Source organism: Gouania willdenowi, chromosome 21, assembly GCF_900634775.1.
Source record: "Gouania willdenowi chromosome 21, fGouWil2.1, whole genome shotgun sequence".
In the NCBI taxonomy this organism is placed as follows: domain Eukaryota; kingdom Metazoa; phylum Chordata; class Actinopteri; order Blenniiformes; family Gobiesocidae; genus Gouania; species Gouania willdenowi.
Genome location: NC_041064.1, coordinates 10,867,285 through 10,894,906, shown reverse-complemented (window position 1 = coordinate 10,894,906; position 27,622 = coordinate 10,867,285). Strand labels below are relative to the sequence as shown.

Here is a 27,622-nt window from a genome sequence, read left to right as displayed (position 1 = left end):
TTTTTTTTTTTCTTTCTTTTTTTTTTAACATAAACTCTGGAAAACAATGCAATAAATCTTACATTTATTGCAGTATTTCTTTGTTTTTATAAATACACTATGCATTTCGACTTTTAAAGTTGTAATCCATCCATCAATATAATTGTTGTATTTTTTTTTTTTAAACTTCAAAAAGTGTTTAAGTAAAAAAACAACAAAAACGATATATCTAATGAGGTAGCTTTCCTCCACATTGTTCTTCTCACATTATTTCCTGATATTATGTTTTTACTGCATTTGTTTTCCGATGTGCTTGAACACAATGAGGACTGCAGAATGAAAACTCCATGTAGTGAAAGGGGATCTTTCCGAGCACAGATTCCCCACACATCCAGCACCTTCTGTGAAGAAAATTCCACACAAAACCAATACACTGTTAGTGATTCTTTCATAACAAAAACTGCTCAATGAAAGTTTAGATTGAATAATTTAATGAGGAGACTTACTGGACATTAGAGAGGTTGATTCCCGTTGCAGTGACTTGTGCTGCTAGCCTCTTCTCTGCTGCCAGCGCTCTCTAAAAGTCAACAGGCAAAGAGTCACCTACTTCACAATAATCTACAAAATAAAACACTTAAATTTAACACCCACATACCTTTTCACGATCAGTCAAAGACGCAAATCTCTTCTTTTCCTCAGCTTCCATCTGTTGTTTCCTCTGTACATCCTTCTGCTCTTTATCCCGCTGTTTCTTTTGGGCCTTTTGTGTTTTTTTCTTTTCCAACTTTTTGGATTCCAGCTCAGCGGTCAGAGGGCCTGGCACCTTGATTTTCATTGGGGTTTAAAACCTGGACTTCTTAGCGTACATTGAATAAAATAATCATCACATTTTAATGTACACTATTACCTTGGCCTTGATGTAGTCATATTTGTCAGGATTCTCACCCATGTATTTCTGAAACACTTTCCTTGTGTCTTTATCAGGGGCCACAACATAAGGAGTCTGTCCTTTGTTGTCTCTGTGAGGGGCCAATGGAAGTGATCAAAAGCTGTGAACTTAATCTAATACAACATAGAATGCAGAAGTTACACTTTCATTTACAGTCACTCAGGGTTGAAGTCTTTTAGGTCTTCAATTATCCATGTTCAATTATAACTCAATTATGATTACAGTGACTGGCATTTTTTTTCCAATTACAATAAAACTACAATAATTTCTCTCCTGAAAGTCAAATACAATTATGTTCTCAATTACTACATTTCAAATTTAATCAATCACAATTACTGAGCCTGAAATAAATAACCCCATAAAACATTTTTACAGTCTTATCAAAGCCTAATTTCAGAAAAAAAAATTCCAAAATGTTTCAATTTTTTGCCTTGCCTGCAAAAGATAAGTGTTTCACATTTTTCTCATTTAACCCCAGTTTCAGTGTACTTATCATTTTAAAACTAGCTTTTAAGGTCTTATGATAGCCTTATCTCTGGGAGAAAAAAAAAGAAAAAAAATCACAAAATGTTTCTATTTTTATGCTTTATGATAGCCTTACATCAGAAAAAAAAATGCACAATTTTCCTGTGTATGACTTACTATAGCCTTAACTCAGAAAAAAAATCTAAAATGTTTCCATTGCAATTTCAAAGTCAATTATCTGAACTCAATTACAACTTAATCACGATTATGACAGTAACAGAGTTTTTCAAATACAATTACGTCAAAATAGTAATTATTAATTACGCGATTACAATTATAATTGACCCCAACCTTGCAGTCATCATACCTGCAGGCTGGATCTGCTCCTGCATCCAGAAGCACCTGTATCACAGCCTTTTGAGCAGCGGCTGTTGCAACGTGCAGTAAAGTGAAGCCAGATGCGTCGATGGGCTTATTAAGGAAAGTCATTGCATCTGAGGAGTGACGCTGCGACTGCTGCAAACCGTCTGTCATTTCCTCAGGCAGCTGGAGAAGGCTGTGAAGTGCATCTGCATCGCCAACTTTACAGGTTGTGAAGAGCTCGTCCCTCAGTGCAAAATCACATGGCTCATCAACGGCTTCTATGACGACAAAAATAAACCGCTAACCTTGAAAACGGAACATCATTATTAATGTTATGGTTTCATATTTTCAGACAACTGTTTTTCAGGAACTTTCATCTCCTGACATGTTTCGACTGTCGACTGCCAGTCTTCTTCAGAGGAGTCTGCTGATCGCTTTGATGTTTCCTTGATTTCCACGTTTAATCATTTTAGCAAGTTCCTATTGTCTTCTCCTTGAATAATATGTTAAGCTTTCATTTATTCCGACAAGTTTTTCAGGAAATTTACGTTTATCTCCTGACATGTTTCAACTGTCAACTGCCAGTCTTCTTCAGAGGTGTCTGCTGGTTGCTTCGATGTTTCCTCGACTTCCGCATAAAAAATTGCAGCAAGTTAATTTTTAATAATATATTAAGGTTTCATTTATTGACAACTGTTTTTCCAGGAAATTTGATCTCCTGACATGTTCTGACTGTCGACTGCCAGTCTTCTTCAGAGGCGTCTGCAGATCGCTTTGATATTTCCTTGACTTACGCGTAATAATTCTAGCAAGTTTGTTTTTTTAATCATATGTTAAGGTTTCAACTGTTTTCCAGGAAATTCAAATCAAACCTTAACATACTATGCATGTTTATCAACAAAGAACAGAGATTTGACTCACCGTCTGGTTGTTTTTTACTCTGTGCCCCCTTCTTCTTCCTCTTATGTTGCATTTCTTGAGGTGAATCATTTGCTGGTGGAATCTCTGGTGATTCTTCTTCTTGGTTGGCAGGCTCTGCATCAATTGGTTCTGTTGCTGATTTATTTTGAACTTCATGAATTCTGCTGAAAACATTTATTGATTCCTAAGACGTTCACACTCACCTTCATTCGGCTTCTTGTCCTTCATCTTTCTCCTTCTCCTCTTTTGCCTGGACGGGTTAACTTCAAACTCCCTGAGATCCAGTGTTCCCAGTGTCAGCTCCACTGTCTCAAGCTGGATGCTTCCAGTATCTTCTTCATCTGAACTCTCTTGTTTTGCTTCTGTTTATGTCAATAATGATCCCTCAAACATTGATAATAAACATTTTGCTTAAAGAGCTGCACCTACCTTCTTCATGATCTGTGATTATTTTTTGTTTGGCCTTAATAGCTTTTTTCCATGTGTTCCTGGTTGGACTGAAAACAGCAGAAAGGTCTGAGTCCTTTCCTGCATGAAATAATTATATTTGTTTGTTTATCGGCAGGACAAAAAACATGCAGATAATAAGTGCAACCCTACCATAAACTTGAACAGTTGAGAGAACTACTTGGACCCTTTGGACCTCCCGAAATGTCGCTCTTCGAGTAGCAAACGGTATTGTACGTATCCTGGAATCTTTTTTGTCGAGGGGAGCAGCGCGACCGCCAAAGAAGATGGTTTTGTTGTAGCTAGGGGCTCGTATAAAAATGGCAGAGGCCTCTTTCAGGTGTTCAGCCCAGGTCAACAAAAGATCCTGTATGTCCTGTAAGAAAATCAGATTGTACATGGAAAGCTTATTGACTTGACCAGTTAAAAAAAGGCCTAAATTCCACCTCTATGGTACTATATCAACTGTCCTTAAATAATGGCCTTGGTCTAATTCAGGGGTGTCAAACTCATTTCAGTTCAAGGTGCACATATGATCTAGTTTGAAATCAAGTGGGGCAGACCAAACCTTTATGTTTTTGTGAAGGAAAAAGCACAAACTCAAACAAAATCCTGAAAGTTAAGCAACAGGTCAAAATTTCTTGACTGCAACAAATATTCAGGAAATCTGCAATGTAATTTGCCAGAATTCTGTTTTTTTTTCAGGTTTTTGAAAATAATAGCAATTCAATATTATGGTAAATAATGCACTACTGAAACCTCTATCATCTTTTATCTACAACTTATGATAATTACCAAAAAGTCCTAGTTTTGCTGTATTTTTGACTTTAAACAAAATCTACCTGTGGGCCAGACTAGATGCTCTGGCAGGGCCTTGAGTTTAACACGTGATCTAATGTGTTTTTTTTAAGTTGTTATTAACGTCAAACTTCCTGCAATTTTTTAACCTTGAAAAAGCTTGAGTAAATAACCCCATAATTCAAAAGGTAAAGTTAACATTACATAATCATCTTAGAGAAGATACATGAGGGCTATAATTTGGTTTATTTTAAACAAGTCAAAAATATTATGGAGTAGAAAAGTAGTGCAGGCGAAGGAGTTGTGGTCTTGCCTTGACTAGCGCCGCCTCATTGTATCGCCTCAGAGCAGCTCCAGCAGACTTTGGTGCATGGCTTTTGTTTTGGGAATCTCGGAGTCCTTGAGCCGTGCCTCGCTTTGCTCTCACAGTGTATCGATGGAAAGTCTTGTGTTGTAAGACTTGTTTTCTGATGGGGGGAACGAGAGTGTGGCTTTTAAAGATGCTAATGCGTTTTAATGGGGTTTTACACCCAAGTGAAACATGTAGAACTTTAGTTACCCTTCAAAAACAGCACCGGCAAAGTGTCCTCCCCCCGTCATCAGGATAATCCACACAGTCTTCTTATTTATGGCTTTTAGGGATGATCCTGCATCCTGCTCGTCCTCTGACTAAATCAAGCATAGGAAAACGCGAGACGAACTCAGCCTCACAAAGAGTAACTTAGATATAAAAAATAAAAAAAGATGAAAATGAATAAACATTTCAACAGAAATCTCTGTAAAATAAAATAAGTTGTCACACTGTTAAAATAATCGCTTAAGTCATTATTGTCAAAATTGTTTTTTTTCTCTAAATCATCTCCTCATGACGCCGGCCACCTATGGTAAAATCGCCTACATCCTCAGTTGATCAGATCATGTGATTTTACCCCTTTAAGAAAATGGCCTCTGTCAAGTCTGTTACACTTTTGGTGAAGTTTTTTTGTGTTTCCTGAAAAACTTAAAAAAATGAGTTAGGCGAGTATTTTAACAGGGTGACGAAGTTAATTTCAATATAATACACCTTTGACTCGTTTGACAATGGATAGGAAGAAGCCTAGGCTTGTCAAGTCCCGCCCCCATCAACAAATGCAAAATCCAATAAAATAAACTAAATGCCAATACAAATAAATACCTCGATCGAGCTATTAAGAAAAACCAAGCCAAAACAAACAAAATAAACATGCACCATCTACATCAGTGAGATTTACATTCTCCTTTCTCATTCCTGTACTTTTCAAAGATATATTTTTTGTAAAAAAAAAAAAAAAATTAAAACTACATTATGTCATACATTGTTTAACCGTTTCATCAAGGCCATTCCTCAAAATGTTTAATCAAGCTAATGTAAAAATTACAAACCGCAACTGAGCCTCACCTTTCCCAGCAGAACGCAGCGATGGACTGATAAATACTCTCCAGATGTATTTTGAAAAATCACTTTGCTGGAGACTCGCTGGTTTCCAACTAAAGTCTCATCATCCGTGTCCGGAAGTGGGTTACTTGACCCTCCAGTATCACTATCTGACTCGTCTTTCTGTGATTCAGACTCTGAGCCTGAAATACTTGATAAGTCTCCTGTAAAAGGACAACAGAGGGTTTATCAGCTGTTACAATCACTGATATCTAGTCTTTATGTAAGGCTTTAGGGCTTGTAAGTAGGACTAGTTTTATCACCCGCTCCAGTCTTATTCTCAAACTCCTCCGCTGTTAGAGGTGGCAGTCCTGTCATCTTCTGCTTTATGTTGAACCGATGCCAGTCAAGCTTGTAGTGCTCCCTCTGGAAAACATAATTACTTATGAAGCAATGTGCGACACCTCAATGCATCAGCGGTTTGATAGTGATCTGGTTCACCTGTTCCTCACGATTAATAAAGGTGCTTTTGCAGGTGGAACAAACCATCTTATCCGACACCTCTCGAACCAAATTGCAATCGACCTGGTTGTCATCCTCTTGACTTTTATTCACCTGAACTATGTTGAGGAGAAAACAGGCTGATTATTATTAGTAAATAATAGCATATACAGTCTTTAGAGGCAAACAGATACATACCATCTGAAGGTGGGTTAGTGTCTATCCCATCCTGAAGGCTGCTGCTGACTTCTCTCAGTCCAATAAAATCATCAGTTAAGCACAAATCAAAGATGGAGCAGAAGTCAGGAGAAGAAGCCGTCATTTTGTTCTGTTGTTGAACTTGAGCTCCTGAAAAAACAACAAAAAACGTTGTCGCTATGAGGAGTTTGGAGCTTACCGTTAATTAAAAGGGAAATGTCAGAGCCATCTACAATAAAAAGAACCTCTAATTGATACCTCAACCGGTCTGTACACAACACAATATTCTTTACAGCTGTTTTTATTGGTAAAGCTGACGTCAAATTGCTGACGCAAACTAATAAACACGTGTGGTAACATCTGACAGTATCTATTATCCTCTAAACGACTCTCTAAGTCAATTTCTGACAGCTCGCTAAAGGTGTTACAGTCTAATATTGTAATAATTGACAGTGTTCGAGACAAAAAATAAGACACTTACCTTTAGAGACCACCAATGAAGATGTAATACTGTATTTTCCACTGCTTCCTACTATCGCTGTCTTAGGTACGGAAGCCCGAGAACGTCAAAACTCATCAAAAGGGCAAAAGAGTGAGAAAAGCGAAACTAGCCGTTTACTGTCAATAGTAAAATTGTTGCTTTGTGCACAATTGTGTTGGGCAAAAGATTGTATTGTTGATCACGTCACAAATCAAACATACCATAAAAACTGTCCTAGTTTATCAGCACACGCTGTGTTGCTGATAAAGCGAGCATAAGGCCTCATCATTGTAGAGCCCGGATAGCTCAGTCGGTAGAGCATCAGACTTTTAATCTGAGGGTCCAGGGTTCAAGTCCCTGTTCGGGCGGTAGAGTTTTGGTTTTACGCAACACTTTTTATAAAGTTAATTAACACCTGTAATCTTCGTAAATAATTTAGAGATAAAAGTTAATTTTGATAAAGATTGTTAAAAAAAGGAATAAGGTTGAATAAAGAGAAAAATATCACGGTAGATTGAGGTAATTTTAAAAACGTATATGAATGTCTTTATGTTACTTTTGACCAGATTTAAAGCAATAATTGTAAAATTAGTGACATTTTTCTTTCTTTTAAAATCAATGTAAAATCTATATCTCAATTATTAAATCTAAGTCTAAATGTCACATTTAAACATAGATGTTGAATCTAAATCTAAATGTTGTATCTAAATCTAAATTAGGGCTCGGTAATATATCTGGATTCAAGATATATCGAGTTTTGTATTTTGGTGATGAAGAAAATTACATTATCGTCCATATTGTTATTTTTATTTTATAGCTTATTTTGTACTAAATACTCGTTTTTGGAGTTACTGCTACATCTCAGAACAGCATGAGAAGCACAGTTAATGGATTTCTGGGTGTATCCTAACCTAAACTTTCCCTTAAACACACTCACACATGCTGTCCCTTACAAGAGAAACAGCCAAAAGTGGCACATACTGTGTAGATGTTTGCTAATAAATGGGCCTGTGTGTCATTTTGCATCAGCAAATTTAACCCAGAATAGTTTTTTTGTGGTCGGACTTATTTATTTGTTCCATATTGCCCAACCCTAATCTAAATGCTAATCTCACGGTATTTATGGGTGTTATTATGGAGTATTATGTTTTAATAGTTTGAATTTATTATATTTTACTTGGAATTAGACACCTGAACACAAATTATAACAGCTTTCAAAAAAAAAAAACAAACAAAACAAAACAAAAAAAACATTTGATAGCACTGAACGGGATTCAAACACGCGAGGGTCCAGGGTTCAGGTCTCTGTTCGGCCAATAGAATTTTTCTTTCACCTTATTTTACACAAAAAATTTTTTAAAGTTAATAAATGCCTGTAATCTTAGTAAGTAGTTTGAGATTTAATAATGATAAATAATGTAAATTAACGAATAAAGGAAAGAATACCAGTTAGATGCACATAGGAATGGGGCATGCTAAAATAAAAAAACTTTTTCCAACATTTAGCAAAAAAAAAAAAAACACGTTTAAAAAACGTATGTTAATTTTTTTTACGTAATTGTTGACCAGATTTACAGCAATTGTAACATTTTTGACATTTTTTTTCTTAAAAAAAAAAAGTCAATGTTGAATCTAAATATTAAATATGAAATCTAAATCCAAATGTTACATTTAAACATAAATGTTAAATCTCAATTTTAGGTCTAAATGTTACATCAAAATGTCAAATGATAAATCTAAACAGTGAATTTGCATATTAGCTAAATATTTTGTTTCACCTCTGACAATAACATTTAACATTTAGTGTTTAAATTTAGATTTAACATTCATATCTAAACGTAAAATTTGGATGTAATATTTAACATTTAGATTTAATGTTTAACATTTAGATTTAATATTTAACATTTAGATTTAACATTGACATATTATTACGAGAGAAAAAAAAAATCACAATTTCACAAATATTGCTATAAATCTGGTCAAAAGTTACATTGCAAAAATTCACATATGTTTTTTAAACATGGATTGTTGCAAAAAGTTGTAAAATAAACAGTTTTTTAACATGCCCAACTTTACAATCAATTCGGCACCCCATACATAGCGGTTAAATCCAAATGTTGTGCTACCCAGACTGGCACAAACATACCTTTCCATTTGAAAATGATCATTGAAGACAATCTGTTATTATGCACAGTAAAACCACATATTATGCCTGTGTAGCAGCTGTTGTTTGCGAAAGAAATCCAACTAATTTGAGGATCAAACTCACTCCCAAACAAATAACAGTGACTATGCTATTTACCCTGAGATAATCATGGGTATTACCTCAGGACAGTGGCTGGGAACACATATAAAGCTGGGTGTTAGCAAAGGTTAAATGGCAACCCTGAGGACATACAGTATCTGAGTGTCAAAGATGGTGCAGATTATCCTCCTGTGCATGGTCTTCACATGTGTCTCAGCAATGCAAGCTCAGGTCAGTATGTCTGTCATTGCCTTTGGGTCATTGATTCTGCTCGAAAACAACTTGAAACACTTGTGTTTTATTTTGCAGATGCATAGATATTTACTGAGCTCTAAATGGGGTCCTGTTGGCTACAAAGGTAGGTCACATTCCCGAGTCTTCTCAAAAAAATATTTCAGCATTTAAAGTCCACATGATTGCTTTTGTCTTTCCAGAAGTTGAGGATCCAACTCAGAAAACGGCAATGGATGAAATTATTAAAGCCAATGAGTTCATGGGTAAACTGCACGCAATCTACCGACACACTGTAAATCCTGAGTAATGAATTGATCACTTCATTTCTGATCCAATGTATGGCAGCTTCCCGAGTCATAGATGGCACCACCACTTTGAGGGAGGGAGATATCGCTGTTTCTACTGGCAGGCGGTCCAAGGTGTGCTTTGCACGCAGCTGCCAGTGGGCTAAATCAGTGGATGGACATGTCTATATCCCATACAAGATCTCACCTGATTATTGTATGTTCTTTCTAGCTCAAATGAAACTTCAAATGTTTTGAATAAGTATGATTTAATAGGTTTTTTTTATACATTTTTGCCTGTCTGTTCTCTGGAAAAGCTGAAATGGACATTAAGCTGATCAAGAAAGGAATGGAGAATATAGAGAAAGGTACTTGTGTTCGGTTTGTTCCTCGGACGCATCAAAGAGATTACATTGATATCCAAGCACAATCTGGGTGAGAGAGGATGAACTGAAATACATTTTGAAGTTTTTTAAAAAGTCAGTTTTTATGATTATTTTTTCCCTTTTTTAACGTTTACATCTACTTTTCCACTGTTCTAGTTGTTGGTCCTACCTGGGTGCGCGGGGAGGAAAACAGACAGTATCTCTGCAGAACCCTCACTGTGTCCAGGTTGGAGTTATTTCTCATGAGTTCATGCATGTCCTGGGCTTTGTGCACGAGCAGTCCCGATTCGACAGGGACAACTACGTCACCGTCATGTGGCCCAACATTTGGAGAGGTAAATTTAAAGGGTTGGGAAAGTGGGTGGCATTTTGGAAACAGTAAATTAAAGTGTTAAGTTTGGAAAAGGTAATGCTTTGCTGTGCAATTACAATCCTGCATGTTTCCCTTTCGTTTCTAATAGATCGTTTGAGAAATTTTGAGAAGTTCAAGACTGAGAATCTGGATCTTCCATATGACTTTGGATCCATCATGCACTTTGGAAAGTGAGGAATACTTTTATAGATCTCTTATGATCTCCTTTCTTTATAAAGTAATGGATAACATGTATTAAATCTGTATCCAGGTATGCATATTCTCAAGATGGGGAGCCAACCATTGTCCCCAAGAACAACCAGCGGATGAAATTTGGCCAAACTGAACATCTCAGCCACATCGACAAGATGAAGATCAACAAACTCTATAAATGTGGTAAATCATCACAAGTATCCACCATATGTTGAATTGAAAAGATGTGATACAAGTGATAACTGCTTTGTTTCTTCCTTTCTCTGCAGATGACGATGATTTTTAACCAACTGAATTGAGAGGACTGGGAATCAACATAATATACATCTGTTCAATCATCAGAAATCAATAAAAATTACCAAACTATCTGACAGCTCGTGTTTTGTTTCAATGCATTTTTATTTCTTTAGATATTACGTAACAGATCAAGACCCATTAACCCCCGTTACACTGTATGGAGTTTGCATATATCCCAAGTGCGTGTGTGAGAGAGCTGTGGTAACACCGGGGTGATTCTCAGAAAGTGATGAGAGAGTATGAGTCACTCAGTCACATTAAAATTGTGCCCTCATCAAAAGCAGAAATACTACTTGAAAATACAAACAAAAATCTATATTGATGTATTTACCTTTGTGTCAAATTGATAGCTTTCGAGGCTATTATCATCCCTGGGTTTATCGCAAAATCACTGGTTACCACTTCAGTCAGACACAAATTGTTGGTCTGTTATATCTGACAGGGCAAATACTCCTCAGAACTGTATCACAGGCCATTGAAAACTCCCCAAGGCGTCTAATTTCTGAAAGTGCTGTGTCTAAAGTGTAATAACGGGTGCAAGTGAGGGTCAGCATCAGGACCACCTGTTACGGATCAGTAGTGGACTTGAGTAAACTACACTCACTGGATGATAACTGGCTCTTTTTGAGCTGCATTGTGAAACCAGGGTCCAATCATTGCAGGGCAGGTGAAGTGAAGCAGCTATAAAGATGCAATGGAGGTGAGGAGTTCTTTCATCGGACGACTGTTGGCTGAAATAACTGGAACCGGTGTCAAACATGACAAAGGCAATGTATTCCACTGTGATGCTGCTGAGTATTCTTTATTGCTTTCTCAGCCAAGTGAGCCCGCTACCAGTTAAGGTTAGTGGAAGTCATTGAGCAGTTGTAGAAATGCTGTAATTGTGCAAACATTTAATGTAACTTGTTCTTTTTCTTAAAAACAGAATTCCACGGGAGCAAATGAAGGCAAAGTGAGACTGAAAAGGAAATACTCAGGTGAGCTCTTTGAAAGATTATCTTGTGTAATTTTATTATATGGGGCTCCAATTGTAAAGTTGTGCATGCTAAAATAAACAGCAACATTTAGCAACAAAACGTGCTGGAAAAAAAAATTGATTTTTTTTCATGTTACTTTTGACCAGATTTAAAGTACTATTTGTGAAATTTGTAATGTTTTTTTTCTCTCTCGTAAAAATAGGTCAATGTTAAATCTAAATGTTCAAAAATGTCACTTCTGGTGACTGCATTTTAGCCAAATATTTAGTTTCACCCGTGACATTTAAATTTAACATTTAGATTTAGATTTATTATTTAACATTTAGATTTAACATTACATTTTTACGAGAAAAGATATCACAAATATTGCAGTAAATCCGGTCAAAAGTTATGTTAAAAAAAATTCAGTTATGTTTTTTTTAAAATGTGTTTTGTTGCTAAATGTTGCTGTTTATTTTAGCATGCGCAACTTTAAAATTGTAACCCCATATTATATATGTGTAAAAAAAATGGGACATCAGTATATTCAAATTATATTTTGAATTTGTCTATTTTCGTATTTTAGATGAAATGCCAGATTATGATGACATTACTGCAATGGATCAAATCTTGGAGGTCAATCGCAGTAAGTAGTCAGCAGAGGTGAAAGTAACAGATTACAAGTACTCACGTTACTGTAATTGAGTTGCATTTATGGGTACTTTGAATCTAAATCAGTCATTTTACTTCAAGTGCATTTTAAAAGAATTCATTACATTTACAAAAGTACATTCATTTCAAAAGTAATTCATTACATTTCTACACCTAACAGTTACTGAGTAAATTATTTTTATTATTTTTGTTTTAAATTGATCAACGGATATTGATAAACTACAAAAAAATGAAATGACCAGACAACAATCAAGTGCATCACATCATAGCCGACCAATCAGATTAAACGTAATGCACTGCACAAAATCTGCCTTGAATGCATGTAATTTTACAACTTTCTTCAGTTCAGGTTGGGGTTTCTAACTATTATGTTGTTACCCACATGGCACATATTTGGCATGGCACTTTTTTAGAGTTCATAAATGTATCTATACATAGAGCTTGACAACATTTTTTTTTATTTTGAATTGAATTCATTGGTGTTATTTTATTTTTTAAAAAAAGAATTGTACATTTTGACAAACTTTTTATTTCATACAGATGTTTATACATGAGATAATTACTGTATGCAAGGTAATTGTGGCAAGATTTGTTACCATAAACATGGGGGGGTGAAAGGAACTAGTAACTTTTACTTTGAGTACTATTTAATTGAGCTTCTTTTTACTTGTACTTGAGTATTTTATGAATGACTTGTATTTGTAGTTGTGCACGATTTCCATCAAGTAACATTACTTCTACTTGAGTAGGATATATTAGTACTATTTACACCTCTGGTAGCATGTTGTTGTGATGCTAGTGAACTTTAGGCCTTTTCCTGACTATTTTTAAACGTGTTTTTTTTCCATCAGTGTTTCGAGCTCCTAGAGGTTTGTCATTCAGGGAGGGAGATATTGCTGTTTCACATGTTCGCAGTGCAATAAACTGTCCTGGTAACGCCTGTCTCTGGCCCAAATCTGTGGACGGGTTCGTTTATGTGCCGTATTTACTCTCTCCTCTCTATGGTAGGCAATGGCATCATCTCGCTTCAAATAATGCTCCAAACTCTAATATTTCTGATAATCCTTTAATTTCAAAGTGTATTAAATCAACAGATGACATGGACAGAATCACCATAGAAACAGGGATGCAGGACATTGCCACAGGAACATGCGTAAAATTTATTCCTCGCACTCATGAAGCCAGCTTCCTTGATATTCAACCCAGATACGGGTGAGTCTGGGATGCATTTTAAAGCTTCTCTATAAAGGTTGGAAGGTTTGTACTGGAAAATGAATCTCCACTGTTTACCCTTACATGTGCTCCCAAGCTGCTGGTCATTTCTGGGGCAAACGGGAGGAAGCCAAACCCTGTCCCTGCAGACTCCTGGGTGCATGTGGTCAGGAGTGGCATCTCATGAGTTCATGCACGCTCTTGGCTTCGTGCACGAGCAGTCACGCTCAGACCGAGACCACTATGTCACAATCGTATGGAAAAACGTCATGAGAGGTTGCCAACAATGTTTTTTTTTTTTTTTCCATTTTAAATACTAAAGAAAACTATTTCAGTGGATTTCAAATGATTTAAATCCTATTTTAATTGATTTTCCTGACAGACTACATGCACAACTTCAGGAAACAGGTGACGAACAACCTCAACAGCCCATATGACTACAACTCTGTAATGCATTATGGAAGGTGAGATTTTCTCTTTTTCTATTCTTTATAACAATACATACACATCAGCTTTACTGTATTACTCATGTAAAGTATTATCAAATGCAGTGGTTCCCAACTTTTGTCAGAATAATGACCCCATTTTAATACCAACAATTTCTGGTGACCCCAAAGACAATTTTTTTTCTAGAATTATAGAAATTTGATTAAAATTGAGTAGCCAGGATTAGTGACAAGTTGCTCAGACAATATTTCACAAAGTGAAAGCATAGAATACAGTTGTTTAAGATTGTGTGCAATTTTAAAAAAAGGAAAAAGAATGATTAAAAAATTTCAAAAATCTGTTTACATTTTTCAGAATTTTCAGGCGACCCCACATAGGATCCCGACCCTAAGGTTGAAAAACACTGATTCAATCTTTTCTGTTTCAGATATGCTTTCTCTGAAGACGGTGGTCCAACCATTATTCCCAAACCAGATCCCTACATTCCCATTGGCCAGCGAGACGGACCAAGTGCACTTGATCTTCACAAGATAAATGTCCTTTATAACTGTGGTGGGTTTAAATGACAGACACTGACAACTGGTGGACAAAGAAAAAGAAAAAAGAAGTCATGTTTATATCCTATTATTGTGCTTTTTTCCCCATTCAACAGGTGCCAATTAGTGACTGAACTTCTGTGATCTCCTGTCAGATGAAGAAAGATTCTTCAGTAGGTTGTAGTGAAGTTGTTTGATAGAATAATTATGTATTAATGCAGTGGATTGGCTTTTTTTGATTATATTTATTAATATGTAAGTGAAATGCGCTAATTTGCTATTACATTATATTTAATTTAACCATTAAGTTAAAGCATAAGGCTTCTCAATACATGCGCCACTAAAGAAACAATGACTCATTTTGCTGTTTTTAATTCATCTTTCTCTGCTTTCTACTTTGGTTCTGTCACCAGCAATAAAAAAAACCATGCAGTAACATTTATAGTTTGTTTTCTCTGTTTCATATTGTGGTTTTAGAAAAAAGAGAGCAAAACAACAACAACAACAACCCTACATTATTATTACCACAAACTGGTAATAATGATGTGAACCCTGTGATACAAGTTGCACAAGCTGTAGTTTTGTACAATGCATTGTGTGGGTGTGGATGTGTAATAATCTGGTAATAGAACGTCTTTCATTCCTAGACAACAATTAGCCGTTACATGATCACTTTAATGAAAAGTGATTAATAATTAATCTCATCATCCAATTCAATCCAATACAACTTTATTTATAAATCATCTTAAATAAACCCAAGGGGACAAAGTGCTGTATTATGACGCCCCTCCATTGGGTTGTGGATTTTATTAGCCAACAAATTCAAATTTAGAGGTAAATGACAAGGCTTTAATTAAGCTAAACAAAGGGACTAGTGGCTGAAAGTCTTGAAATGTGTAAAGCTGGATAGGTGAGTAATAAGTAATTTTCTCAATAATACCAGCCTCGGGTCACTTTTGAGAAGTAGAACCTAATTAGATCATTAAAATGAGTAATACATGTTGTTTAAAGGTTATATATGACGTCCAGCCTTTACAAAAAAAAAAAAAAAGCTTGCTAATCTAGATCCAAATTGCTGCCAGGGAGAGTTTGACCTGAGTTTGACACCATAGAGAGATGTGAGCAAAGTCTCATTTAAATATGGCTACCAGCAAATGTTTTAGTTGTATCTACTTTTGTAAACATTGTTGATTACATTAGGAAATATTAATTGGAAGTGGTACTTAAGCAAATATATTGAGGTGAATCACAGTTGTGGGAATGACTCATTATTTGTATGTTTTTCAGTGCAAACCCGATGACCTTATTACACACATTGCTGCTGTACATAAAGATAGTAAATATACCCAAGCTGTGTTTGAAAAGAATATGTATAGTAATAATAATCTACCCTAAGACACGTTCTCTAACCTTGATTTTTGTCCTTCCTTTGAGCATTTTCCGCCAGTTAATTAGACTACAACAGGATCAATGACTTTGTCTTCATTATACACGTTAAGGCATTGAGTGCATGCTCAGTTTTTAATAAATGTGTTTGACTGTCCAATCAGAGCAAAGCACCATTAAGCTCTTTCTAATGAAGCTCATAATTAAAATCAAATGAACTGCTGATGAACCAAGATCTGAAACCCAACATCTACCCCTGCTGGTCACAAAGGTGTCCAATGTTTACACTATTTCACATAAAGTATAGGATACATTATAAAATGCACATAGGCCTATGCATGTTGTCTTAAAGCAGAGAAACGCTATTATAGTATTACATTTCCCTAAATATTCTGAGTAAACGATTCCAAATTAATTTATTTCTGAACAAAATATAGAAGAATTTTTTTTTACAAAAGATTAAAAACGAAACTCAGTTAAACAAAGCTGACAAGCAATATCCCTCAATCCTCATTAAACATCACAAGGCCTTACAGAAGAAAGAAAAATTATTCTCTAAATTTATTTCATCAGTTTTTTTTTCATAAACTTTATATAAATACATTCACACATGAAACTTAGTGTAATTTATTTGAATGTTTCCTATATGAAGTATTCAGATTCAAGGCAAAGGTGTAACATTTTCAAATGAGGGAAAACCAAATTAAATCAAAATGTAAAGTTTTAAGTATGTAACAAAAAAAATAAATAAAAATTAATTAACAAGATAATTAAAAGGAGGTATTTTACTATGATTTACTTTATCCTTGTTCTTCTTAGCTAATTTACGTTTAACTATTTGGTGGCTTATATAGTTTTATCTTTCAGAAGCTCTTACTCTGTGACTGTACTTTTTACTGTTTTTCATGTACTTTTATTCTGTGCTGTTTATTTATTTTAGGAACAATTTAGTATTACTTTGGCACTGTAAGCTTGTTTTATGCACTTTTAAAAGAGATTATTAATTTCAATGTGGTTAACCTGACTAAATAAAGTCTAATAATAAAGATAATAATAATTACTCTCCTTTTTCTTCTTTCTTTCTTTATTTATTTATTTATTTTTTTAAAACTTTTAATACACATCACAGATCAGGCTGAATACTGATACTCAGGCAAAGCTTTAATCGAAAAAGTATTTTACTGCAATTTTTTTATTATTATTTTTTTAATTTTAATACAGCCAGAAAAGTTGTTAGTTTCTTTCTCTCTGTGGTTTAAAATGACAGACTTATAAATGCGCTCTGTTGTGTCTTTATTCTAACTTCATCAGATGTCCTTGATGCTGTCCTTTCTCATTCATGATTATTTCCATTTAAAAAGCAAAGAGCGCGGATCAGACGCACATCTTAGAAGCGACGGACCTGCTTTTCCTCCCATTGGCTCCTTTTATTATGTGTCCTGCTGGGGCCCGTGGCACGGCCCCCGATATAAGGTTTAAAGAAACAATTCAACAATTCTTTAAGCTGTGAACCAAGCCACCATGCGGCTCTCCTTTCCTTTCCTTCCCTGCTGCAGTTATCCAAACATGTTCTTGTGATTTTTAAAGGGGGGTTTATTTAGAGGCGGTGCTTGCTTTCTCCGGTCGCGTCGTAACGACACTTTTCCCCAGTCCCTGAGTAGAGAGGAGTTTGACCAGGGCCAGAGCTGGTGCTGCTGGGGGGTTGGAAACATCCTGGGGGGCAACTGCTGCGGATTTTTTTTTAAGCCCTTTTAATTTTTTCTTTTTATTTTCCATTCCCCCCCCCCACCCCCCACCCCCTACTTCTTCTTTGATTATTCTTCTTTTTTTCCCCCCTCAAAAACGGATTCCCTTTGGCATATTCTTCATCTCAGATCATGAACAAACTATATATTGGGAACTTAAGTCCTTCGGTCACTGTCGAGGACTTGAGGCATCTGTTTGCGGAAAAGAAGCTGCCTGTGCCGGAGCAGATCCTGCTGAAAAACGGCTATGCTTTCGTTGACTTCCCCGATCACAACTCGGCCATACAGGCTATAGAGATCCTCAACGGTAAGTGTGGCTTTTAACGAGTGATGCTGCTGATCACAGGGGAAGCTTTAAGCCAAGACAAACTGGAAGATGAGGGTAGATGGCAGGAGCAGATCAAGCTGATTGTGTGTAGGCTGTATTTGTTGATTTTTGTTGTTGTTATTTTATTCTTATTTCTTTGTTGTTTGTGGCCGAAGGGGTTCAACATCCGTGCGCCATGAGACTTTACATGAAGCCTCTGTGCGCTCCCATAGAAATCAGATGCATTATCGATCACATGTGATACACTGAGACTTTAGGGTCAGTTTGCGTAAAAGAAGAAGAAGAAAAAATAAAATAAAATAAATCCCACGCCACCACCAACCCTGTCGTTACGCACTTTTACGCGCACAACACCTTTATATATTTGTGTAGATTCCGATGGTGCGTGGCGCTGCTTGGCGATCGCCCCACAGGAATGTATGGGATGGTCTGATGGTTCGGGTAGGCATAATTATTTTTTCAGCTATTTTTTCTCTTGATTTTATTGAGGAGCGCGCAGCGAGGCGATCGCGGAAAACTTGTCAGATCCCGGTTCCTTTGGTGTCCGGGCATGTTTTTACGAGGTGTCTTGGAGGTGGGTCGCGGGGGTCCAGAGGAAAGAGCTAATAAACAGGTATCAGAGGGAAGGGGAAGGAGAGGAGGGGGTGGGGTGGAGGGAGGAGGGGGGGTGGGGGGACGGACGAGGTGAGGACGCTCATTGCGTGCCGCGCCATGGCCACTTTGGAACTGTAAGAAAAACCTGCGCTAGAGTCTCGCTTCTTATTCACTCCACACTGGTGTGTGTAGGTGGTTTCTTAATTCTGACCCAGAGTCCAACCAAGCTCATGAGTGGTGTTCCATTCTTTACTGGGAGGATGAAAATACGCATCAACGCACTGTGGGGGTAGTGGGAGTGGAAAGCATGGCTGCCCTTTTCCCCTAAAATGTGTGTATGCTTAAAAGCTTCTTAGTTTTGGTTTGAATCCCGTTCAAATGATCAGCGTGGATAGATGTATATACAGTATGTGGTTGTTGTAACAATGCAGAGTTTATTCTCCACCACCGTTGCTACGCACAGGGACTGGTTTGAATGGGGGACGCTCCTACTTGGTGAAGTGAATCAAAGTGTTAGTGAGCGGGCCCTGCCAGCTTCTATTGTTGCTCTACTTACTTTGATCAATTTCCATCCCCAACAGGTAAAGCTGAATTATACGGAAAGACGATAGAAGTAGACTACTCTGTTCCCAAAAAACTAAGGTAGGCCTACAATCTGGCAACACACACACACATACACACTCCTTACATACACTCACATTGTCTCCTACGCCTATACTGTGCCCCACGGCACACCACTGTGACCTGTAGGCTTCCGCTTTAAAATATAGTAAGCTTGGTTTTTACCCTTTATTTCCACCTGGTTGCTTTAATTTCTGCGATCTTTTTTGTATTTTGTGTCTTGGTTGTTTTTCATATAATTATGTTGTTATTCCGGAGATAACGAATTAAAATAAACAGGAATGTATCGATAACGTATGCGTAATAACGCGTTGCTGCTGCTGTAATCTGCAACAGAGGCCCCATCCAAAGCTGGTCCATTCATGTAATGTATTTATCTTTTTTTTTTTTTTTACATTTTCAATTAACGTTGCAATCGAATGCAGTGTGCAATTTGTGGGTTTACCTACTTTTGGTTTGTTTTTGTTTTTTGTGGGGTTTTTTTGGACGATTTTATTCTTTTCTATACATGCCAGGTTTCATTATTGTCTGTGACACTGCAATGCACGATGAGTTGCATATCAATAAGGTATAATTCTACCCGTGCTCCATGTATGAGACCTGAGCAAAGCGTGGCTATATACGATTCACGTAACACTGCTGTGTTGGCTTCTTTCATTCATATTTGCTTTACACCTTAGAATTCTACTTGTGTACATAATTTTTTTTAAGTGATTGTGAGTAAATATTCTTATTTATTCATAAATATTATGGCGTCCTTGTGCGTAACACATGATGAACCCACCGTCGCCACTGTCACACTACACTCACACATAAAGAAAAGACCCCTTTATTATCATTGAAATATATCAGCCCATAGGGTGAAACTACATTGCGTGACTGAAAGGTAAATATTCAAGCCCCTGGTGGAGGAACACGTGATCCTCACTTTTTTCTACGCCTCCTAAAGGGCCCTCCCCCCTGCGTGCGTAGCTCAGGCTCCACTTTCCGTGTTTTTTCCTCCATTTAAAGACACTAGTCACTCAAATCCAGTGAAGATCAAGTAATGATTGTTTTCTATCCCCTAAAAAAAGAAATATGTTCTTGAAAAGCATCTGTGGTTGAATGTAAAGGGGGGGAAGTGCGTGGGCGTTATGGCGCAACGTGGTGTGTACACGTAGGCCAATGTTGGAGAGTCTCACAATGGCTGCCATGTGCACGCTGCTCGGCTATAGGCAGGAGCCTTAACAAAGGGCAAAGTGTTCATCGTGTTCATGTGTATGCTGCAGGATCCTGCCTGTGTGTGTGTGTGTGTGTGTGTGTGTGTGTACGGGGAAGGCCTTACGTTGGGCTTCCAGTCATCCATACGATTCATAATGTTACGCATAGGTGTGCGTGTGAAACTAGACTTAAAGTGTGCAGTTGTTCACTCAATATGCCCCTGTTTTATATGTTTAAAGATTTATAATTATAATAATATTAATTATAATACATTTTATTTTAAAGTGCCTTTCTGAGCACTCAGAAACACTTTACAGTTATTAAAAGCACAATGAAAGAACACAATTTCAATAGTTTGTTAAATGTTTTGTAGAAAAAAAATACTTTTAACCAAAATAAATGTATTTTACTGTAGGAGCTACTGCTTATAATGACAATAAACGTTCTATTCTATTTCCTTTGCATTTATGATTTTTTTTAAAAAATCCTTTAATTTCTATGGAATAGGCAAAAGTATAATTTTTTAGAATTGTTTTACCTTTAAAAAGGTAAATATGATTAGATTTGTGTTCACATAATTTTTTAAAACCCTTTCATTTCTATAGAATATCCTGAACTATGATTTTTAGAATAGTTTTATCTTTAAAAAGCAAATATGATTATATGTATTTGAAGATGAAACAGTATCATCCACAATTCACAACACACTAAATGGAAAACATGAATCCATGCAAAATTTGTTAAAAAAAAAAAAAAAAAGAATAGGAAGGGGTTAATGCTACCTATTAACAAATGATCCTCTAATATTGAACAATCTGTACTGTTTGTATTCCGTAGGCTAAATATAAAGCTGTGTTTTAACATGAGGCCTCCATGGGTTTGCTAGGCTGTTTTATATTGAATTTTTCTTTTATATTGAATTTGATGCTATTTGATGGTGTCTTCGTAATATTATAAATTAAATTAGGAATCAGTCCTCTTAGTTTGTCTGTTAATTATTATTTTCTAGCTTTCTAAAAATCCTTCATCAATTCAGGTTTATGTAATATTGTTTGTCTCATCTACTTTTTGTAGAAACTTTTCCCGTAGTTTTAAGATAATTTAATTTCAAAATACAGAATTGATTTAATTTTAAATGTGATTTTTTTTTTTTTAAAGACATTCTTTGTGTTTGAAAAATTAAGCTTTACTTACTGTGGAGAAAAACAGCCAGTGTTAACAGATTGGTTGTTAAATTATGTGACTTATTTGAGCCGCTTTCACCATTTTAAAAGGTGTTATTGAAAGCTCACATTTGTTAGATTTGTTGTTTTCACACAAACATCACATGTAAAACACAATTACAAGATAGGTTAAAGTAAACGAAGCATTTCTGCTGATCAATGTTTAATAATAATTATAATGTTAATCTTTAATAAAATCAAGTTTTATACATTTATTTCTCAACGGTTGTTTGATTTATGGAATATTTTTCTCTGTTAAGTTTTAATAAAACATACATAATTGTTCTTGTTAATATTCCCTGCGAGGTAACACTTTTCCTTTGCCCATACAATGTTAATCAACCACAAAGGTGAGCGAAAAAGTCAGAAAATAAGCTGCTGTGTGCTCTTAATGTGAGTTTGATCAATATCACTAAAAACTAGGCTATGTTCTTGTCAGACTATGGCGTAATAATAATAATTTTATTTATTGTTTTAATCATGAGAGTTTTAGCTACTTGTTTGAGCTCAGATGGTGACATAATACACCTTCTTTATTCAATGCTATTTTTTGTTTCCGTACTTCATGATCAAACTCTTAATTGAGTTTTATCTGATTAGCAACACTTCAGTGTATTATCTGAGCTAAAGTTTTGTTACATGCACACAAAAGTGCTTATAGAATTATACAAAATACCACATTTCTTTAGTTCTTCTTAAATATATATATATATATATATATATATATATATATATATATATAAATAAAACTAGAAGAATGTACCTCAATGTATTTCAATTATTTAACTGGAAGAAGGAAATAAAATTGTTTATTCACACTTCTTACTGTATTATTGACTGTGTATTAACAATTCATTATGGGTATGTTTTCTGCCTTCAACGAGTGGCAGATCTACCGCGTCAAAACAGTAAAATAGAACATTTTATTTGATATAAATTCCTCCTTTTGTTTATTCATTTTGGTCGTTTTTTTGTTTTGTTGTGTTTTTTTTTTTGTAAATGCTCAAAATGACGACTTTAATCAATTCAATAATTTTTCCCTTGTGATTGAAGGGGAAGAAAAACTTTATGTTTCACGAGTCACTTTAAAATTTGTGAGAGATTTAAAAAGATAAAAGATCATATCATCTGGGCATTGAATGTTACATTTACTTAAGGCTCCTGTTAGAGCGCACCTAGCATTTCCAAACCTACTGCGTTTGTAAAGCAATCGCTGAATTACTGAGAGCGTGGCTCAAGGGAAAAGTCAGTATGAGATGCATCACGGATCATACATTCCCCGTGTGTCGCTCAAATGTGCAAAATCATTGTTTAATCACAAAATCTTTCCACAAATGTATCACCAGGAGAAGTGTTGCCAGAGCTGTACGTTCCTTTGCAACTTGTTGCATGACTAATAATAAGTTACTGCAGCATTCCACATCAGACACCTAGGATTTACATAATCAGCTATATCGATGCGTAAAGTGGATGAAGTGTTGGAAAAAATGTTTTGGATGTGATCATTAGGTTTCTGTTCAGTTTAAGTGTTGAAATGCATGCAAAATGGCTCACTGCTAGGTTTACCTGGAGGCTACATGGGATACCTTAAGATATGTTGGACTTTTTAGTTCATCTTATAATTGAGATCCAATAAATAACTATAAGTCATTGCATTTCTCAGGTTTAAAATAAAAAAAAAAGTGCCTAAAGTTTTTGCAGGATTAACTTTCCGTCCAGAGATCATAGTTTTAAAATATCAGTGTTACAAGCCGCAAAAAAAATAAAAAATAAATCTTATCTCTGTGAGAATCTGTCTCTGGAGACACTTTAATTATTGTTTTGCAGATATTTGCTTTGCAGTAATTACCGTAGTTTCTCTGCAAGGATGGTAAATGTTCTCGTCTCATTGTGGTGGCAAAACATTTAATGTTGCTATTTGATCCTTCAATGTCAGCTCCCACAATTCAACTCAGTGTCAGAGACGATAATTGACTTCTATAAATTGAGTGAATGTGCGTAACGCTGTTTTCAACCCTAAGTCCCATAAAGGATAGGCTGCAGAACCTTCACAGCATTTTGTTTGTTTATCAGATCATCATGTGCTGTTTTAGGTTGAAATATATGGCAGTTATCAGGATTCTCTGTGGGGGAAACTCCAGCAGATGCTTGAGAATCTGTTTGCGCTAAGCACCTTTGATGAATTACTGGAATGTTTAATGTGCCGGATGTGAATATTTAATGAGATACAAATCATGATCATGAGCTGTGCAGTTAGTGACCATGTTCTTGTTTTGGTGAAGTAAATTGAAGTTATAACAGCTGTTGTATGTCTCCTTCCATTTTTTTTTTTTTTTTTTTTTTTAATCCAGGCCCCTCTGTTGCTCACTCTTGGTTCTCCTTTGTGTGCGTATCGGTCTTGCGCAGCGTGTAACTATGAGGAATGGGCGGGTGTGTGTTGGTTTTTTTTTTATGCTTCGACACAATGCTCACACAAAGAATGAGGATGATCCAGGTGAGAGTGAAAAGGTGCGATGAATACCAGGCGAAGGATCGATGACGTCTGGGAAGAGTTCAGCGTTCCCACCCTTTACTATAGTGGTGCTATGGGCTTCCCTGTGGGCGCTTGGCTTAGGGTGTGGTGTCCATTGACGGGAGGCAGCTGAGACACACAGCAGGTGGCTTTTTCCCTCATAGACTGACTCAACCCACGTCCCATATTACCACCAACTTTAGAGCTGTGATGAGTTTTGAACAGGTGAAGACGAGCCAATCAGAAGTTGTTATCAGGGGTTGCTAGTGTCAGAGGTGTAAAGAGTACTGATATATCCTACTCAAGTAGAAGTACTGTAACTTGATTAATATTGTACACAAGTACGAGTAAGTCACACATAAAATACTCAAGTAGAAGTAAAAAGTAGCTTATTTTAACAGTACTCAAAGTGAAAGTCACTAGTTACTTCCACCCCCCATGTTTATTTTTGGTAATAAATCTTGCCACGGTTCCCTTGCATACAGTAAACATCTCATCTCATGTATAAACTTAAAAAGGAAGAGACGAAATCGTAACTTATTTTCCACAAAGGCATCTGTATAAAATAAAAGGTTTGTCAAAATGTACAATTCTTTTTTTGAATAATAAAATTACGCCGATAAATTCAATTCAACATAAAAAAAAAATGATCAGGCTCCAAGTATAGCGTAATTTATGAACTCTAAAACTGAGAAAATAACCGGTATTCAAGTGCATTACGTTTAATCTGATTGGTCAGCTATGGTGTGATGCATTTGATTGTGTTATTTGGTCATTTCATTTTTTTGTAGTTTCGCAATGTCTGCTGATCATTTTCAAACAGAAAATAATAATTTACTCAGTAACGGTTGGATGTAGAAATGTAACAAATGACTTAACACGTACTTAAGTACAAGTATCCATAATTACAGTAACGTGAGTACTTGTAATCCACTTACAGTGTGGAGGTCCTTAAACCTTTGCACAATGTAGGACTCCCTGGAATGGGATTACATATTTTCTATTGCAAAATTTCTGATCAAATTTCTAACAAGAATTCAAAAGAGCAAATGAAAAACAACGACATTTAGATCATGTGTCAAACTCAAGGCCCGGGGGCCAAATCTGGACCTCTAGTTTAGACCAGTGGTTCCCAAACTTTTTGTGCCCAAGACACACCAAAGGACAAGTAAAAATCTGAAGGCACATGGTTTGTGCAAAATAGCCTTTATAACACGTGTTATCACTCATATCATGTACATTATCTGTAAATGTACATAATTATTTACTAATGCCAAATAAAATGTGACAAAGATATGACTATATTACTCGTGAAATATTTATTAACAAAATATTTCAAAAACATTTTAGGTATAGCGTTTGCCTCTATTATGAAATGAGTGGATACAAAGTAGTAGATTAAAAAATAATTGTTTTTGTGTAGTTGTATATCGCAATAAATGTATGGTTGTCACAACATCCCACAGCACACACGGACTTGCCACACGGCACACCAGTATTCCGCGGCACACCGTTTGGGAACCACTGGTTCAGACCATCCATTTTGGTCTGTAGGAGAAAGTTAAAAAAGAGAGAGAAAAACATAAATTGTTGTTTAAATTACCAAATAATTCAGTTGTAGATATCTCAGCTCTTCTAAATGTGCAAATTTGATGAAACTCCACAATACATGGAGGATCGCAATTTTCCCCATGCTTTTATCACATCTGCAGTCATTTTTAATCTCAAATTGTTAAAAAAAAACAACAACATTGGCCAAAAAATGGCCACAAAAATCGATGAAATTTATAAGAGAAAATTCTGCAAGGACTGATATCTGTCACTTATTTCATGGATATTGTTTGCACTTTACATATTTTATATATCATTCATTTACACAGCTTGAAAAGTTCAAACTTGGGGACATTAATGTTCAAATTGCTCATTTTTCTGCCTAAAATCTGTGGCTCATATGAGATCAAATTACACCGTATCTGGCCCCTGAACTAAAATCAATTTCACACATTTACGCATGAATTCGTCGAAATCAGAGGTGTCAATCAGCTCTCTATCAATTACTACTTCACTGTTGTCATTCCACTCTTTATTCCATGTTCTTTGAGGTGTGAGACTGAATCTTTTTACACTTTCTTGAATGATGCATAGACATACATACACAGCCGTGGTTAAACCTCACTCAGTAATCAGTGTAAGATTGTAACTGTATCGAATAGTTTGTATCTGAAAAGCGGTTGTAACATTTATTATCAAGGCTGATGATGAAAATTCGGTGCTATACGTGTAACAATGAGGCAACGAGAAGGCAGAACTGATCAGAAAGACACACACAAGAAGAAAAGAAATGTGTATTTTAGAAAAGTGTGGGTGGATGAATTTCTGCTGGGGAAACACAATAAAGGAAAGAACAAGTTGCACTGATTAAATTGTGCGCAAAACCGTATTTAGTGATGGTTAACAGTGTTCCCCTCAGCAACGGTATCGACCAAACACTTAAAATGTGCATGACAACAGCATGCAGCACATACACCATTGACTCACTCGTTCTGGCCTAAAGAACAGATCATAAAGAGAACAGTGAGATCGCCACGTATAGCGAACACAACACGGCAAAATGACGCCATTCTCACGAGAAATGCTTTTTAATTCCAGTTCTGTCATATTAATATATTCTAGCAGACGGTTAATATATTAGAGCTGTCCTCTGTCACTGCCGTTTGTGTAAACTCAGTTTAGTTCTTTGTTTTCCTAAAAGCTGCATTGTGGATGATGTAAAATGATCCACATTATACATCATCCAATATTAAGACGTACAGTGTATACAAAATCAGTTCCTCTGGTCGTGGGGTCAGGGTGCAGGTAGGGATGGGCAATATATCGAGATTTCAAAAATATTGAGTCTTTTTTTGGCAATATAGAAAATTACAATATCCTATTTTGCATTAAAATACTTGTTTTAGGAGTCGCTCATGAAAATCACAGTTAGATGGACTTCTGAGTGCATCCTAACCCAGGCCTTCCCCTAAACAAGCCACACTACAAAACTCACTCACACATGCTGTCCCCTATTAAAGAAAAAGCCAAAAGTGTGACATATTGTGCATCTGTTTGTTAGTATACCAGCAAATTTAACCCTGAATTGTCCTTCTGGTCAGACTTCATTTGAATTAAAAATAAGATTTATGTCGTGTATCGCCATTTAGAGAAGAAGAAAAAAATCGAGTTATTTCACCCAACCCAAGATGCAGAAGGTCATGTTAGAGACCACGTCTGAAACCGTTTTTGTTTATAGGGATTTACTTTTTCTGCTTGTCAGACAATTAAACTTTAACCTGTAGAAGCTTCGCAGTAAGCAGCAACAAAGTGTGACACTTTTTGGCTCTTGGAAATGTGCATCATGCCAGCAAACCAATGCGAGCACACCTCAGTCACCAATAACCAACATAGACACATGTTAACTTAAATAAAGTTTTATGAAAAGTTTGGGATGACATTTATTTTTCGTTTATGATAAACAAGTAGAGGAGGCTGGAGTATCCTAAAATTATCTTCAGGTAAAATAAAAAAAATACAGCGAGAGTAACTGGAGAGAAATATATTAAATGAAAAACGTAACTGTGCTCAAAGCAGCTTTGATATGTTTTTTTTTTACATTTTTGCAACATTGACTGAATAAAAAAATAAAAA

The 27,622-nt window shown here is 36.0% G+C and overlaps 4 protein-coding genes and 1 non-coding gene across 8 annotated transcripts in view; 4 read left to right on the top strand and 1 right to left on the bottom strand.

The window, feature by feature from the left end:
- Window positions 1–27: 27 nt before the first annotated feature.
- On the bottom strand, window positions 28–6,565 carry ankzf1 (ankyrin repeat and zinc finger peptidyl tRNA hydrolase 1). Of its 2 annotated transcripts, none has more exons than XM_028436603.1 (16): window positions 6,496–6,565; window positions 6,015–6,164; window positions 5,817–5,935; window positions 5,639–5,741; window positions 5,340–5,539; window positions 4,482–4,591; window positions 4,236–4,389; window positions 3,278–3,500; window positions 3,107–3,205; window positions 2,881–3,039; window positions 2,678–2,806; window positions 1,761–2,034; window positions 887–998; window positions 635–802; window positions 486–556; window positions 28–380 (listed from the first exon to the last, which is right to left on the bottom strand). In XM_028436603.1, the coding sequence occupies exons 2-16, from the start codon at window positions 6,136–6,138 to the stop codon at window positions 260–262; spliced, it is 2,166 nt and encodes a 721-aa protein (XP_028292404.1). In that variant the 5' UTR covers window positions 6,139–6,164; window positions 6,496–6,565; the 3' UTR covers window positions 28–259. The 2 variants fall into 2 exon arrangements, with proteins under 2 accessions (XP_028292404.1, XP_028292405.1); XM_028436604.1 differs by having other exon boundaries at window positions 2,678–2,791.
- A 225-nt stretch (window positions 6,566–6,790) lies between these two features.
- On the top strand, window positions 6,791–6,863 carry trnak-uuu (transfer RNA lysine (anticodon UUU)). The gene has a single exon. It is a non-coding gene; the product is annotated as a tRNA-Lys (tRNA).
- A 2,025-nt stretch (window positions 6,864–8,888) lies between these two features.
- On the top strand, window positions 8,889–10,518 carry LOC114455397 (low choriolytic enzyme-like). The gene is made up of 9 exons (XM_028436613.1): window positions 8,889–8,971; window positions 9,050–9,098; window positions 9,175–9,237; window positions 9,320–9,475; window positions 9,576–9,693; window positions 9,801–9,979; window positions 10,106–10,187; window positions 10,268–10,392; window positions 10,479–10,518. The coding sequence occupies exons 1-9, from the start codon at window positions 8,912–8,914 to the stop codon at window positions 10,493–10,495; spliced, it is 849 nt and encodes a 282-aa protein (XP_028292414.1). The 5' UTR covers window positions 8,889–8,911; the 3' UTR covers window positions 10,496–10,518.
- Window positions 10,519–11,163: 645 nt separating this feature from the next.
- On the top strand, window positions 11,164–14,677 carry LOC114455396 (high choriolytic enzyme 1-like). 2 transcript variants are annotated; one of them, XM_028436612.1, is made up of 9 exons: window positions 11,164–11,348; window positions 11,432–11,483; window positions 12,049–12,108; window positions 12,986–13,138; window positions 13,229–13,346; window positions 13,444–13,622; window positions 13,729–13,810; window positions 14,221–14,345; window positions 14,446–14,677. In XM_028436612.1, the coding sequence occupies exons 1-9, from the start codon at window positions 11,265–11,267 to the stop codon at window positions 14,454–14,456; spliced, it is 864 nt and encodes a 287-aa protein (XP_028292413.1). In that variant the 5' UTR covers window positions 11,164–11,264; the 3' UTR covers window positions 14,457–14,677. The 2 variants fall into 2 exon arrangements, with proteins under 2 accessions (XP_028292413.1, XP_028292412.1); XM_028436611.1 differs by lacking the exon at window positions 14,446–14,677 and having other exon boundaries at window positions 14,221–14,359.
- A 2,915-nt stretch (window positions 14,678–17,592) lies between these two features.
- igf2bp2a (insulin-like growth factor 2 mRNA binding protein 2a) overlaps window positions 17,593–27,622 on the top strand; it is a 66,614-nt gene continuing 56,584 nt past the window's right edge. For both annotated transcript variants that reach the window (XM_028436607.1, XM_028436606.1), the window contains exons 1-2: window positions 17,593–17,767; window positions 18,964–19,024. In XM_028436607.1, coding sequence (XP_028292408.1) covers window positions 17,593–17,767; window positions 18,964–19,024 — 236 coding nt within the window. The remainder of the gene's footprint in view (window positions 17,768–18,963; window positions 19,025–27,622) is intronic.

What these genes read in the sequence shown, in the direction of transcription:
- ankzf1 (XM_028436603.1), bottom strand. Translation starts at nt 6,138, where the DNA reads ATGACGGCTTCTTCTCCTGACTTCTGCTCCATCTTTGATTTGTGCTTA. An exon ending in TGAGAATAAGACTGGAGCGG is followed by an intron (nt 5,540 to 5,638) that starts GTGATAAAACTA and finishes GTCCTTTTACAG; the next exon opens with GAGACTTATCAAGTATTTCA. An exon ending in GGAGCAGATCCAGCCTGCAG is followed by an intron (nt 999 to 1,760) that starts GTATGATGACTG and finishes GGCCCCTCACAG; the next exon opens with AGACAACAAAGGACAGACTC.
- LOC114455397 (XM_028436613.1), top strand. Translation starts at nt 8,912, where the DNA reads ATGGTGCAGATTATCCTCCTGTGCATGGTCTTCACATGTGTCTCAGCA. An exon ending in GGGTCCTGTTGGCTACAAAG is followed by an intron (nt 9,099 to 9,174) that starts GTAGGTCACATT and finishes TTGTCTTTCCAG; the next exon opens with AAGTTGAGGATCCAACTCAG. An exon ending in GATATCCAAGCACAATCTGG is followed by an intron (nt 9,694 to 9,800) that starts GTGAGAGAGGAT and finishes CCACTGTTCTAG; the next exon opens with TTGTTGGTCCTACCTGGGTG.
- LOC114455396 (XM_028436611.1), top strand. Translation starts at nt 11,265, where the DNA reads ATGACAAAGGCAATGTATTCCACTGTGATGCTGCTGAGTATTCTTTAT. An exon ending in TGAGCCCGCTACCAGTTAAG is followed by an intron (nt 11,349 to 11,431) that starts GTTAGTGGAAGT and finishes TCTTAAAAACAG; the next exon opens with AATTCCACGGGAGCAAATGA. An exon ending in TCTGTAATGCATTATGGAAG is followed by an intron (nt 13,811 to 14,220) that starts GTGAGATTTTCT and finishes TTTCTGTTTCAG; the next exon opens with ATATGCTTTCTCTGAAGACG.